At 48.8% G+C, this 15,425-nt stretch overlaps 3 protein-coding genes across 3 annotated transcripts; 2 read left to right on the top strand and 1 right to left on the bottom strand.

The window, feature by feature from the left end:
* Positions 1 to 4,199: 4,199 nt before the first annotated feature.
* Positions 4,200 to 4,937, top strand: CCR75_008895 (uncharacterized protein; the record flags this gene model as incomplete). Its single annotated transcript, XM_067966942.1, has 1 exon — positions 4,200 to 4,937. The coding sequence occupies one exon, from the start codon at positions 4,200 to 4,202 to the stop codon at positions 4,935 to 4,937; it is 738 nt and encodes a 245-aa protein (XP_067823412.1).
* A 361-nt stretch (positions 4,938 to 5,298) lies between these two features.
* On the bottom strand, positions 5,299 to 8,529 carry CCR75_008896 (uncharacterized protein; the record flags this gene model as incomplete). The annotated part of the gene is made up of 1 exon (XM_067966943.1): positions 5,299 to 8,529. The coding sequence occupies one exon, from the start codon at positions 8,527 to 8,529 to the stop codon at positions 5,299 to 5,301; it is 3,231 nt and encodes a 1,076-aa protein (XP_067823413.1).
* Positions 8,530 to 8,726: 197 nt separating this feature from the next.
* Positions 8,727 to 9,200, top strand: CCR75_008897 (uncharacterized protein; the record flags this gene model as incomplete). Its single annotated transcript, XM_067966944.1, has 1 exon — positions 8,727 to 9,200. The coding sequence occupies one exon, from the start codon at positions 8,727 to 8,729 to the stop codon at positions 9,198 to 9,200; it is 474 nt and encodes a 157-aa protein (XP_067823414.1).
* Positions 9,201 to 15,425: the final 6,225 nt, after the last annotated feature.

The raw sequence follows: 15,425 nt of genomic DNA, 5'->3' as shown, positions 1-15,425 counted from the left end.
GGTAGCAAGCTCCACATGTCGACCGCAGATCATCCCCAGACCGATGGCCAAACAGAACGTGCCAATCGGGTCGTGGCGGATGTCTTACGCACTATAGCAACTCCCAAAGAGTGGAGCAAGCAATTGCCCTTTGTGGAGTTCGCTATAAATAACAGTGTCCACGCCAGTACGGGTGAGACACCGTTTTATATTAACGGACTGCGCCATCCTCGGACGCCAGTCTCGTTTGTGCGCAGCCCGAGTCTTAGTGGGGGAGGGCCCCTCACTATGCTCGGTGCGAAAGAGGGACATAGTTTCGTCAATATGACGATGACCCATGAGGGTATCATCTCAACGACTGAAACTTGCCCTAGTGACCCTGCCAGTTTAGCAGTGGTCAATAAAACTACGCCTTATGACCGACCTCTCGGCGGTATCATAGGCGAGTTTGATGCTAAAAGCGTGAGCCAGACTCGACGCTTTGTGGATGAGCGATTAGCCATCACACGTAAAGTCCGTGACGCAATGGCAAGCGCACAGGACAAGCCAAAAGAATATGCGGACCGAAATGCTCGCAAAAAAATGAACGCTTTAGAGTGAGTGAAAAAGTACTATATAGTACTGCTATCCTTCCTAAAAATGCAATTTCTGTACTACCTGGAGGTACTACGAAGTTGTTGATGCGTTTCATTGGGCGGTGGTAGAAGAGGTTGGAGACCTCAATTATAGGCTCACCCTTCCCCGTGTATGAAGACGCACCCCGTATTTTACATGGGTCGACTGAAACGGTATGTAGACCCAAATGAGGTCACATATCCCCATCCGTCTAAGGAGACCGATGGGTGACGCCGACTGTGAGTCGAGCGTCGTTCGTGTGAGGGGGACGGTGAAGGCGAAAAGCTATCGGACCGATGCCTCCCACCACGAACAGGACTTGGAGAGCGAGGGACATCACGCGAGTAACGCGGATCCCTCAGCATTATCCTCTCAAAGAGGTCCAAGCGAGTCTTCAGGCGTTTATAACCCTGGCTAGCCTTCGCTCAGACATCAACGAGATTCGAGGTCAGTCGCGAGACTTGACCCTCGAGATCCGCAATACGTCGTTCAGCAGCGCTAAACGCCTGTAATTGAACGGAGAAAGGTAAGACAGCCGCGAGTATTTGGGCGAGATCGCCATTTTTATCGGTCGCCGCCTGCAATCAAGGCTTCCTTGTTTGAAGGTTGCCTGCCCACCGCTCCGTGAGGCAAGGATATCAGATCCTCGTCCAATGGAAAGGTTATTACCCGAAGAGTTTTGACTCTTGGGAACCGATCGATACCATACGTATTGATGTGCCCGGCTTAGTGGCTGCCTATGAAAAGGAGCACCGGTTGAGCCCTCTTCGCTAGTCTCGAATGGACTAACAGAAGTAGCGTTGTGAGAAGAAACAGGGGGTACAGTACCGCCCATAATTTCTTTCACACGAAAGCGGGCGAAATTTTCGATGCGACCGCTGTTTCATCGCATCAGAATGCGGATGAATGCGGCGCAGGAATTCCGCCTCGTATTGGTCGGGCGTTTCGTTTGAACGCAACACGACCGGGACCGGGAAAATATGCCCAAGCGATTTTCCCTGAGCCTTCATGATGTAAAGACGCTATATTAATTATGTGCGTCTACAAGAGCGCGCTTTTGAAGCGACGCTCTTGGCCCGTGTAAACGAGGCCATTTAGATGGAGGGGGCATCCTTGAAATGCCACCCGTCACATAGCCACGTTCTAAACGACTGGATTGTGACACCGACTGAGCACGTTCACGTGTCGTCGGCGGAGCTTTAGGTTCCAAATCCTCTATGTCAGAACCATTATGGATTATGGTCTGAGCATAAGGCGTTGTGGTTAAACCCAACGGAGAAGCGGCTGCGCCTTTATGGGCAGCGCTCTCATTACCTGTCGCTGCGCTTTCCAGCGCAGGCGATGGGACAGCATTCGTAAATGATGCTGTCTCCATGTTGTGAGCCATGAGAGAAGTTTGAGTGGGCAATAATGCCGCATCATCACTCCTCATGAGCTCGTTGTCCGCATCACTACTATGAGCGACGGATCAACATCCTCACTGTTAAAGTGGGATGGATCCTTTAGCCCTATTAACGCGACAGCCGCAGTGGCTGTCGGCGTTCCGACTAAGGCATAAGACGCGGCCGGCGAATTAACGCGGCGCGTGCGCTTAGTGCGAGGTTGAGTGGGCGTCTTCGCAGACGACCCACCAACGTGGCCCCTTTTAGGTGGCATCTTGGGCGCCGTGTATGGAAACACGTGCGCTAGAGTGATCGAGTGAACTAGCGGCGCGTAAAGCTGCTCGCAGTTCCTCTCCCCTCTTTGACGAATTTAAAAATGTAAATTCGTTCTTAAATAGGGGGATGGTGTAACGGGCTAAAGTTGCCCCTATGTCACACAGTCCCCGTTAAGTACAGTTGGTGTACTTAAGGGGATGGTCAATTACTTAATAATAGTAATTAGACCCAATACTCGGGTGTGGTGCACATTTGTGACCAACCCTTGTGGATGTGATGCACATGGGTGCAATCACATTAGGACGGATGACGCCCAGCGTGATGACGGCTAGCGTCATCCGTTACGCGAGGTATCTATAAAGATACGCTCGTAATACATATTAAATGATATCTTTAGAGATAACATTTTAATTGGTAAAAATAGGTATTTGTATTTAAGTCTATTAAATATAAATCAGTCTGATAACTACTTCCTACTTGGTAAGTGCGCACGAGGAGACGGATTACCGCTCCCGTGACGAGACTTAACCAGAGTTCTTAGTGTGTTGGGTGAGGTCGCTAACGCGCCCACCACAACTGCCTCACTGCACGCAAGAGAAGCAGATTTAACCGCTTCCTCGCCGTGCTAGGTGTGTGCCTAAGTAACGCGTGGCCGCATTACGACGCGCCCGCCTACACCATACGTCTTTAATTTTGCGGCGCGGCCGTAGATCTGAGAGCCATGATTAGATCCTCGGCATTTGCCTGACGCTTTGCCTGCATTCTGTAGGCCATCGCCGATGTCGCCGTGTTCGTTCACGACGGATACGTAACACACTCTGCCTTGATAAGAATCTCAGGCTTGAAGTCAAAAGCGAACCTTTCCAATGCCGTCTGCGTTATATGCTCTTTAAAGGCACCAAGTCCTTGCGAGGCTTTGTCGTCTCAAGCCATTTAGTTTAAATTGGGTTTGCGTTATCTAGGAATGAGAAGATATTGTTGGACTTATTCACAAAAAAAAGTTCAAGTTTGTAAAGAGTTGTCATTTTCGTTGTACCCGGCACGGTTTTTAGGTTGTGACTAATCGTAATGGAATCCAAACAACATTATATTGTTTGTACGTGGGGTGCTTTGCAAGCATTACACCACTTTGTCGATTTTATGGCAGACCAACTCAAAAGTCATAGTCGACAAATCAAATTCATTGAATCCGTGTGTAACAAATTCAAAGCGACAAAATATTTGGACAATGCGCATCTCGCCGTAATGTCGTCTGTTGATATAATGATGCAAGCATCCATTTGCTTCGATCTTTCTGCTTCCTATTTTACACGATTACAGGCAGAAAAAAGAGTATGACAAATAACAGCGTATTTAACATCGTCAGCCTTGTCACACTTCAACACTGTGGCAGCAACTTAACATTCGACGATTAAGTCTAATATGCATAAGGATATATAGGAAGTTCGATCATACAGCAGCAACTTGCTGCGTGCGCATTAAATGGTAGTTTTTCTGCCATAAAGAAAGCGTTAGGGACGGACAATACCCACTAAGTGCATCGATTGCTTGAAGTGTAATGGTTACAACAATGTCATCATGCACATATCCACTATCGCTTTATTGTAACGCCGAACCGACTTTGCCAAATCAAACTCGACTTTAATTGAACCTATTTATTGTTTGCAAACATCTGTATTCATCAAGATTTGAAAAGCACTTAAGAGCATGCTTTGAAGTCACTACTAGCCACGACAATAACGTCCCTTCGACAATAGCTATCCGAAATAACGCTCCAATGCATAGTCGATCCTTTCTGTAAAGACGCAATATCACTGCACTGTCGCTAAGAATTGAGATAAACGATCTGTGGCCTTAAAGTATCAAATAAGCAGCAAAGTTATACGGGCCATCTTTGCAGCAAAGACGTCGTCATTTGTCGATTCTGCTTGGTCAAGTTCACGTCAAATGAAGTTTTGGACCGTATCAATCGCCTCATTGTTCGCAGCAGGCTTTCTTCAAGTCCATGATCAAGTACGAGCTCAGGGCAAGTGGCAGCCCACGGCAATCTCGCACAATCAAGTGCAGCCATTTCCGGAACGACCCGCCACGACGATTTCAGAAAAGGCTGCACTTGCGTTCAAGCCACAGCTTAAAGTTGCCTCTGGGTGTGTTCCGTATCCCGTTGTGAACGACAAGGGCGAAGTCAGCGATGGTCTACGGAACAGTGGCAAAGCTGCCGGCAGCTGCCGAGGGTCCGGCTATGGGTCGCAGGTTTACAGTCGCTCCACTTGGATGGCGGACAAGTGGGCGATCATGTACATGTGGTACTTCCCAAAGAACGCGCCAGAATCTGGAAGAGGTCACCGTCATGGTTTCGAACACGTCGTTGTCTTTGTCAACAATCCTGGCACAGAAGAGCCACAAATTATAGGTTGCTCGACGTCAAAGGACCATAGGTACGCTCCATGCCCTGCACACGCTCTTACAGGGAAACACCTCAAAGTCATGTACGCGAAAGCCACAGAATCCACCCACGCGGTGAACATTACCTCTGAAGAAGGTGTTTTCCAAGACATGATCACGTGGGAGCAAATGCCGGATGTCGCTCGGAGGGCTTTAAACGAAGCTATTAATTTTTACCTCGAAGTGCCAATTAACGATCAGTTTTTTATGGCCAAGGTCAGCGAGGCCTCGCCATTTTAGTACACACAATTCTCCACGTTTATAATGAATGATACACACGCTTCGTATAATTAGTATGCATAGGTATTCTTTTTACCAAAGCGTGAAAGGCATCGCCTGGGTAATGAATGATGTGGACCACTCGGTTAGAAACAAACTGCGTGGTCCACAACAAGTTCAACAATTCCTTAAATCTTATTTCAACCCATTATGCTTTTTTCCCGGAAGAAATCCTTACCGACCAGGACACTTTGTCCTCTTAAAAGTCGTGGCGCAGGTCGAGTGTTTCGAATTGGAAGGCTTCATATAGTTTTCATACAGTTCTATGTTCTCACAGAAAAGTCGAAGCGCCATTTTAAAATTAATTCGTATTGTCCGCCATCTAAGAACCAATGGAGCTACTGCTGCTGTTCTGACTAGCTCGGCTTCGATTCGAGCGCACACTCGAGTGAAGAGAGCTCATTGGGTCCGTGCCAGTCTCTGGCGGCACGGACGCCATCATGCGGATCCAACGACGACGACGCACGGATGCTCCCAAGCGCTTCATGCTCGACTTTCCTCGTGCCAAATGAAATTTAAACCGTGGAAAATCCGTGGCATAACTCCATCCTTCGTCGTCACAATCCGTGTAGCTCTTGTCAATGCGCCACGGAGTTGTCCAGCTCCAATGAGGCAGAAGCGATACTTGTTCAAAGCTCATGGCTTTATCGCCATCTCGATTGGAAAAGCGTGGACGATCCGTCGGAAGCAAGTGGTTGGGGGCCCATTTGCCAAACATACTCACGCGCTGGTTCTCAAAAATCTCTTCAAGGGCCACGCTGCCATCAAGAGTGCTATTGTACCGCGCCACCCTCGGACCGCGACGAGAACCCATGCCAGTGGACGAATCTCGACGCGAGCGGCTTTGTGATGCGGCGACAGGACCACTCTGGACTCCATCCAACGCATTGTCTGCGTCTTCTGCATCCAACGCTTTCTTCAGTCCTTCAAAAATCAATGCAGTACTCTTGACAATGCCTTCTTTCGTAGCCGACATGATCTTGGACTTGAACATAGTGCTCTTGGAAAACGGAATCCCGACCGAGACTTTTGCAACGAATGACGATCCTCCTGCATCTGTCCGTGGCTCAATTACATACACCGTTTCAACGTGGAAACAGTCACCATACGGAATTTCCAATAGCGTTAATTTGTGTTCAATAACGAGTCGATCCGCATCCACGGAATCGCGGTTTTGAGACGAAAACGGCACGTGAACGAGTTGCTCGGCCATGGTCGACGACGGACCTAAAGGCGAATTGCTCTTGGCTCGATACTTCATCTCCCGCACTTGACCACCGTACTCGGCACTGTCTTCCCACTTGCTTACCACGTGCTCGGTATCGCCAGCCTCTTTAAAAATGCTCTGCCATCGTGCAAGGGTATTCTCCGCATAAAACAAATCAAAAAAGTGTAGTGCATCTTTCACAGCCGGATGCACATCATACTCGCCTACAACTTGTCGATCTTCGTCCTTGGAGACTAAAAACGGTTTCACGGGTTCCATTGGCGTCAATGCACTCGCGTTCTCCATGGATTGATTCACAAGGTGGAAATACAACCGCGAGGAACTCGCCATGGCTTCCCGCGTCGCGGAAATGATCTTTGACTTGAACATACAGCCTTTGGAGAATGGCACACCCAAGTAGATCTTTGCCACGAGCTTCCCAGGACTTCCATCACTCGACGCCACGCGCTCGACAACCGTGAGTTTTTCCACGGAGAAACAGTCGCCGTACGGAATATCGTGCATCACGACCTTGGACTGCATCACGAGTTTTGCCGACTCGTCCAAACTGTTGTCATCAAATGGCACGTGGTCCGTGGTCGTCGTCATTGTATGCGACGGACCGATCGAGGCGTTCGTGGGCGACCGACAGCTCATGACACGGACTTGACCGCCATATTCCTTGGATTTCGTCCAATCCCCGACCTCGACTTCCGTATCCCCACGTTCTTTATAATACTCTTTCATACGATCGGACGTGTGATTGGCTAAAAAGGTTTGATAAAAGGCAAACGCGCTCGGCAGTGCGGGATGGAGGGGAAACTCGCCCACGAACTCGCGCTCGTCCGCGGACGTCACGAGGAACGGCATGAGCTCCGCGCCGCCCGCCTTGTTTACTGCGTATTTAAACGAAAGCAACAATTCTCCAAGAATCGCGTCGCGCGCGGACGTGACGGGCCACGCACACGTGAATTGCGCGGTTCGCATTCCGGTGAAACCCAAGAGCTCTCGAAGTGACAAGGACAGCTCGCCAATCTTGGTTGTAAGGTACCGCAAATGGATTTCATAGACGTGAAGCACTAAAATGTCTGGCAATCCACAGAATGCACCGGACGTTGCTCCTAATGCGCGACACTCGGGGCACTCAAAACACAAGTGGTCTTGAAAGTGCCACGTGAGCTTTTCATTCCATTTAATAACCGCATTTTTCTCACCCTTTTCTCCGCGTGGCTTGGGCGATGTTTGACCAACGGGGACACTTGAGTAATCGTGCAGTTCCGATTTGAACTTGGCCACGACGTAAAATTGACGCAAAGCCGCGTCCTTGTCGTACGTCATGTCTTGGACCACGAGCTCGAACGAATGCGATTTTAAGCGTGTCTCTGCGCTAGTGTCGTCGGAATTGCTTGCATGCTTGAGCGCGCCTGCGACGCTCATTCTATTATAGCCAGTCTCATTCGACTCGGCTACGGGATGAAGCTTTAACGACGACGACGACACTACTGGAGGCGCTGAATTGCTTAGAAACGTTGGATTTGGCATGACTACCGCAGCACTAAGGACGCTGTCAATGCGTCCGGGTACACGGCCTTGGATTGCGCGCATGGTAAGCACACAGAGCCACGAGCGCGCAGCCATGTCGTCTTCGGCTCGAAAAAAATACGTACCACCTAACGTACCTCGAATTTCGAGTGTATTCGCGCCAAATTCGAACGGATCCGCGGGCTTGACTGCATGGACGGCTAACGATCCTTTCACGTTAAAGTTGCGCCGTGCAGCATCAACGTTTGTGTAGTATTTAATCCGCGCACGCGCATCGAGCACTACGTAGCGTTTTTTCCAGTGGTTACCACGTTGTACCCCCTTTTTAATTAGTAACCATCCGTCTAAAGAAGCTTCACCGAGCTCGATAAAGCTGTCGACAAATTCTTGCTTGTTCGCTACCGTATCTGCAAAGAACGGCATCGAATAGTACGTCGATCGCCGCGGAAGTCGAAGGCGTGTTTCGTGCTCTAATCGATCACGTACGCTTGAGGCTCGTTTAGTGCCTTTTGAATTGCGAAGAGCCTGTGGGCTTGCGCTGGGGCTATTGCTGCTACGTAATGAACGCGTTTCGCTCGACGTGACGCGAACAAGAATGAATGCTAGCGCTATTGCTAGTGCTACCACCATAAATAGATCAAGGATGACGCGGAATCGACCGCTAAGCGGATCGTCCAGGGGTACACACGTGCCCGACTCCATTCCGCGGGATACGCTTGTAAATTGAGCTATGCGACCAAGCGTGTACACGTTAAGATACCGGTACGATAGACTGCACGTACCGGCATCGCTGTTTGGCTTCATGTGCTAAGACCGGTTCGACCGAATCGTTTTTTTTTTTTAATTTTTACTTTCAAACCCTGTTGCGTTGTACTGTTTCCATACCGGTATTGCACGTTGTAACAATCGAGTGCGAGTGCGAAATGCGGCGGCACGCATCAAAAGAGCGACTTTTCTTCCTGCTAGTGTTGACAGGGGCATTGTTGCTGCTTTCAGTAACCATGCTACGTAACAGCAACGCCATACCTGCCACAAGGACTTTTCGCGACGGATTTACGGTCGCTGAAGACATGGTTCGTCGGACACAGACTCTTAATTTGACAGACAGGAGCCCGAAGAAGGCTGTGCTGCCAGAAGAGAGTACATTGAACCATTCGGAGAATAGCGTGCGCATGACAACTATCAAGACGGAGGATGGCGACGAAATTACCATTAAAAGAGCAGCTACGTCAAAGGGAAACAACATCATGACGATTTCCCGGGACGATAGAGGAAAGCTCACGATTGAGGACACAACAACCACGAATGAAAAAACACTGACTGGCTTTCCAAATATTACCTTTTATGAAGGGGAGAAGGTGAAGGCCTTTATCAATTTGGAAACGACAGAAGATGACGAGGGGTTTGGTAGCAATAGTGGTAAAGTAGCAGTCGTCAGGATGGGTCCAGTAATTTCAAGAGATGCGGGAACGTGAAGGGGCGTCAAAGACAGAGCAAAAGCTATTTATGTAATTCTCAGTTGACCAGCGCTTTTAGGCTCTGCTTTTAAAAATATATTAAATATAGGCTAGGTTTTTATCCTAATAATATGACCACTGTCGATGAGAGCATGCTCTTGTAGAGAATTTGTAATTTTCTAAATTAAATAGTACAATAATGAACACCACATCGTAATTCAATACAAAACTGTAACGGGTAAAAGTGCCCTGTTACACACCGTTACAATTACTTCATATGAAGTAATATGACCTTCTACTAGGGTGAGGATCACTTAGTGATCCACAATGGCCGCGTTCGACTCACATAGCAGCGCTTTAGTACGAGGCAATGACCACGTGATAACCCTTCTCATGGATCCGAATACATCACAGAATTCTGTGAAACTCGCTGCTCTTAAACAGAGACCGGGAATGTATGAGTCGCTTTGCCAGGATGGCAAGCGAGAAGAGGTGACCGTTCGTTAAGCGATCGGCGCGCTCGTAAAATCTGAGGTCGTTCAAGTAAAAATAGCCTTCAGTTTTAGCGATTCCTCCTGCAGAGAGAAGTTCACGGTGCTAGGTATGGAGAGTCTCAATGACCTCATCCTAGGCATGCCATGGTTGGCAAGACACCAACCATGGATAGACTGGCGTACATGCACAGTTGCCAACTCTACGCGGGACACCGGAATGGACGTGCTCCTGCGAGAGACTTGTGCAGTTGATGTCATGTCCAGCACAGTTGAAAGTGTACTGACACGAAGTCAGGTGACCCAAAGTCCTTCCTAGCTCAAAATACTGGTGTAGGTAACAGGACGATGTCAAGTAGTCATGCGCTAAGTGGTCCTTCACAGAGCCGAGAGCCTGTGACAGTAGATAGCTAGTTGACAGTCTGTCACGCGTCGCAAGAATCGACAGAGAGCCTAGCGCCTGGTGCGGTTGGAAGTGGTGCATTAGCCGAGAGAGCAAGGCACTTCTTCCAGGGCCAAAGGTCTTGGTGACTCGGAAAACGAGTACCTGACAAATAAGAACGATCAAATGCATGTGACCTTTGGATCAGTCCCGGCCAAAAGGGACGGGCCTTCGAACGAGATGTTCGACACCGCCAAATACAAGATGACGGAGACATCCTCCGTTGCGGTGATTCAGAACGTCTTGGGATCTGCTGAGGAAATCGTAAGCATCCCGGAGATGTGGTGGGATCTGTTCCTGTACGAACTTAAGGAAGGAAAGATCCACGAGGTAGTCGCACTAGCTCCAAAAGTGAGCTTGGTGGAATGTCCACAGTGGACAAGAGTGTCTCAGAAAATAGACAAAAATAAACGAGTCGCTGCTGAAGGCTGGGATGCCTTGAAAGACAGCCCGTTTTTAACTCTGCGGAAACACCGTGATGTGTTTCCAGAAGATATGCCAAGCCGCCTACCGGCCGATATGGGCATCAGGCACGAAATAGACTTCGAATCTGGCCCCCAAGTATTGAGTGACCAGGCAATGACCATTACCGAAGGAACAAGTCGATCACGTCGATGACTGCTACTAAAAGTGAGCCAAGACGGGACTTGTACGTGATGCAAGAGTGTCAGTGTCGTCTAGTGGTTAGAACGCGAGATTGACACGCTCGAGAGCAATTCGCCTCACTGCAGCCTGATCTGTGTGCGTAAGGACACAGATGTATGGCACGTGGTCCACGCTCACAAAAATCTGAACAGAGCAATTGTACCGGCGCAAACGCCAATCCTGCAAAAAGATGTCCCGATGAACTCCAGGGGAAAGTCGACTATCTTTTCCGCGTTATCTTTATAGGATGGCTACTATCAGGTACTCATGAAAGAGTCAGATGTAGCCAAATCAGCTGTAAGCACCCCAAGCGGTATGCTCTGGGTGTGGCTTGTGATGCTTCAAGGTTTGAAAAAGGCACCAGCGACATTTAGCCGAGTGGTGTCTCACGTGATGCGTCAGCACCATGCCTACGCGCCCCATTACTTTGACGACGTATTTGTGCATAGTAGGGCCTAGGTCGGGCTGAGCGACATAGAGTCGCACAAGCGTCATTTAAACGCGGTGTTGCAGACTCTGGGTGACGCCCAATTGTACGCCAACTTGCAGAAGAGCTCCCGAGACACCTGTGTCGGGCTGCATCGTAGTTACACATGCTGAACATGCATACCCAGACAAGGTAAATCCTTCAGGTGTCGTGTGATTGGTCATTCCCTTACAGATTTTTCATGTCGCTCATTACTTGCATAAGTACAGCAAGAATTATGCAGAGCTTACTAAGCCCTTGTCTGACCTCCTTAAAGGATGCAGAATGGGTTAAGTCAAAAGCACAAGTAGATGCGTTTACATGAGTGAAAAAATCTCTTGTTCAGGCACCGGTGTTGGTATTGTCAGACGACGCGAATAAGCTCTTTAGCGTCGTCTGCGATGCAAGTAATTTTGCAATCGGCAGCGCGCTCATGCAGAAGGATGACGACGGCGTTGACCGCGTCATCTCTTATCAGTCCCGGCTAATAAAAGCCGCGGAACTGAATTACCCTGTGCATGACAAAGAGCTACTTTCAATAAAGTATGCTCTTGTCAAGTTTCGTGTGCACCTATTGGGCACCGAACCATTTGTGGTTTATACGGATCACGCATCACTGCGGACCGCAATAAACTCACCGCACCTCTCGCCTAGAATGGCAAGATGGCTCACATTCTTCTCTGAATTTAATTTCAAAGTTGAATATAAGCCGGGTAAGTCGAATGTCTTGGCTGACGCTTTATCGCGCAGACCAGACTTCGAGGTTAGACACCAGGAAAGTGTGTCTAGTGCGAAAGCACANAAGGCACTTCTTCCAGGGCCAAAGGTCTTGGTGACTCGGAAAACGAGTACCTGACAAATAAGAACGATCAAATGCATGTGACCTTTGGATCAGTCCCGGCCAAAAGGGACGGGCCTTCGAACGAGATGTTCGACACCGCCAAATACAAGATGACGGAGACATCCTCCGTTGCGGTGATTCAGAACGTCTTGGGATCTGCTGAGGAAATCGTAAGCATCCCGGAGATGTGGTGGGATCTGTTCCTGTACGAACTTAAGGAAGGAAAGATCCACGAGGTAGTCGCACTAGCTCCAAAAGTGAGCTTGGTGGAATGTCCACAGTGGACAAGAGTGTCTCAGAAAATAGACAAAAATAAACGAGTCGCTGCTGAAGGCTGGGATGCCTTGAAAGACAGCCCGTTTTTAACTCTGCGGAAACACCGTGATGTGTTTCCAGAAGATATGCCAAGCCGCCTACCGGCCGATATGGGCATCAGGCACGAAATAGACTTCGAATCTGGCCCCCAAGTATTGAGTGACCAGGCAATGACCATTACCGAAGGAACAAGTCGATCACGTCGATGACTGCTACTAAAAGTGAGCCAAGACGGGACTTGTACGTGATGCAAGAGTGTCAGTGTCGTCTAGTGGTTAGAACGCGAGATTGACACGCTCGAGAGCAATTCGCCTCACTGCAGCCTGATCTGTGTGCGTAAGGACACAGATGTATGGCACGTGGTCCACGCTCACAAAAATCTGAACAGAGCAATTGTACCGGCGCAAACGCCAATCCTGCAAAAAGATGTCCCGATGAACTCCAGGGGAAAGTCGACTATCTTTTCCGCGTTATCTTTATAGGATGGCTACTATCAGGTACTCATGAAAGAGTCAGATGTAGCCAAATCAGCTGTAAGCACCCCAAGCGGTATGCTCTGGGTGTGGCTTGTGATGCTTCAAGGTTTGAAAAAGGCACCAGCGACATTTAGCCGAGTGGTGTCTCACGTGATGCGTCAGCACCATGCCTACGCGCCCCATTACTTTGACGACGTATTTGTGCATAGTAGGGCCTAGGTCGGGCTGAGCGACATAGAGTCGCACAAGCGTCATTTAAACGCGGTGTTGCAGACTCTGGGTGACGCCCAATTGTACGCCAACTTGCAGAAGAGCTCCCGAGACACCTGTGTCGGGCTGCATCGTAGTTACACATGCTGAACATGCATACCCAGACAAGGTAAATCCTTCAGGTGTCGTGTGATTGGTCATTCCCTTACAGATTTTTCATGTCGCTCATTACTTGCATAAGTACAGCAAGAATTATGCAGAGCTTACTAAGCCCTTGTCTGACCTCCTTAAAGGATGCAGAATGGGTTAAGTCAAAAGCACAAGTAGATGCGTTTACATGAGTGAAAAAATCTCTTGTTCAGGCACCGGTGTTGGTATTGTCAGACGACGCGAATAAGCTCTTTAGCGTCGTCTGCGATGCAAGTAATTTTGCAATCGGCAGCGCGCTCATGCAGAAGGATGACGACGGCGTTGACCGCGTCATCTCTTATCAGTCCCGGCTAATAAAAGCCGCGGAACTGAATTACCCTGTGCATGACAAAGAGCTACTTTCAATAAAGTATGCTCTTGGCAAGTTTTGTGTGCACCTATTGGGCACCGAATTATTTGTGGTTTATACGGATCACGCATCACTGCAGACCGCAATAAACTAATCGCACCTCTCGCCTAGAGTGGTAAGATGGCTTAAATACTTCTCTAAATTTCAAAGTTGCATACAAGCCGGGTAAGTCGAATGTCTTGGCTGACGCGTTACCGCGCACACCAGACTATAACGTAAGATACCAGAAAGTGTGTCACCTGCTAAGGCACAAGTTGAGTCGTCAATGCTGGCAGCCATGAAGGTCTACCACGTGACGATCTCATTAATTTCAAAAATAAAGGAGAGGTACAATCAGGACAGCCATTGTCGCCTGCTGTTGGATCACTTCGGTGGACGAAAGGTCTTCCTTCCATCGCACCTGAAGGCTAAGCTAAGTCGCTTTAGCTACAGCGATGGCCTGTTGTGGCATCAGCAGTTATTTGAGACTCTATGCCCCTCATGACACGGATCTAAAGTTGAAAATACTTAAAAAAAACGAGCTCCATGATGCACCATCGAGTGGGCATCTGGACCGTCAAAAGACATTCTTGCCAGTGTCAGAGGAATTTGGTGGACACACCTATATCGATGAGTGGCCAACTGTATTCGCTTCTGCGAACAGTGTCAGCGCATAAAGCCTGCACCGTCTAGCAGTGCGCCATTGCAGCCGGTCCCATTAAATTGTTGGAAGCCGGTAAGTCTGGAATTCATGTTTGGTATGTCGCCTGACCACAAGTTTCGGACGGGGACAAGGCTCGTCGTCTCTGTAAAACCGTGTAGCACCACGATCACAGGCAAGGAGACAAGTCTCTTATTCCTGGATCATGTGCGCCGACTACACAGGATGACTGAGTCGATAGTATCGGTCCGAAATCGACGCTTTACGTCGATTTTGGCGTCATCGTGTTTGAGCTGCTGGTTAGCAAGCTCAACATGTCGCCAGCCGATCATCTCCAGACCGATGGCCAAACAGAACGTGCTGGTAGGGTCGTGGCGATTGTATTGCGCACTATAGCGACTCCCGAAGAATGAAGCAAACAATTGCTCTTCGTGGAGTTTGCTATATAAAAGTGTACGAGTGAAACACCGTCTAATATTAACGAACAGCGCTATCCTCGGACGCCAGCCTCATCTGTGCGCAGCTCGAGTCTTAGTATAGGAGGTCTCACTACGCTCGATGCGATTAAAGACTAGGGACACAGTTTAGAAGATTGCCCTCGTGACCCTGCTAATTTAGCAATGGTCACATCACCTAAAAGTGTCTGTGTGAAGTCACGGCAAGGAATGCCTAGGCTCCTCAACCATAACAACTTTCATTGACAACTACGTCCTATACCGACCTCTCGGTTTGTCGTAGGCGAGCGTGATACGAAAATCGTGAGCGAGGCTCAACGCTTTGTGGATAAGTGATTGTCCATTACACGAAAAGTCCGTGACGTGATATTAACTGCAAAAGGCAAGCAAAAGCAATACGCAGACTTACATGGTCGCAAAAAAGAAATCCTTAGTGTAAGAGACAAAGTACTTTAAGTACTGCAACTCCGCTAAAATACAGTTCTGTACTACTACGAAACTACTGCCGCGTTTCATCGGGCCAATTACATTGGTCGACTATGATAAAGGACGCTCCGTTTCTGCCGTAAGTGAAGGCGCATCCGGTATTTGACGTGTGTCGTCTGTAACGGTGTGTTGGTCCAGACGAGATCACATATCCCTATCCGTCTAAGCAGAAGGATGGTGACGCCTACCGTGGGTCAAGCGTCAATCAGGTGGAGGT

This window comes from Bremia lactucae, linkage group LG17, assembly GCF_004359215.1.
Source record: "Bremia lactucae strain SF5 linkage group LG17, whole genome shotgun sequence".
In the NCBI taxonomy this organism is placed as follows: Eukaryota; Oomycota; class Peronosporomycetes; order Peronosporales; family Peronosporaceae; genus Bremia; species Bremia lactucae.
This window is presented reverse-complemented; position numbering and strand designations above follow the sequence as displayed.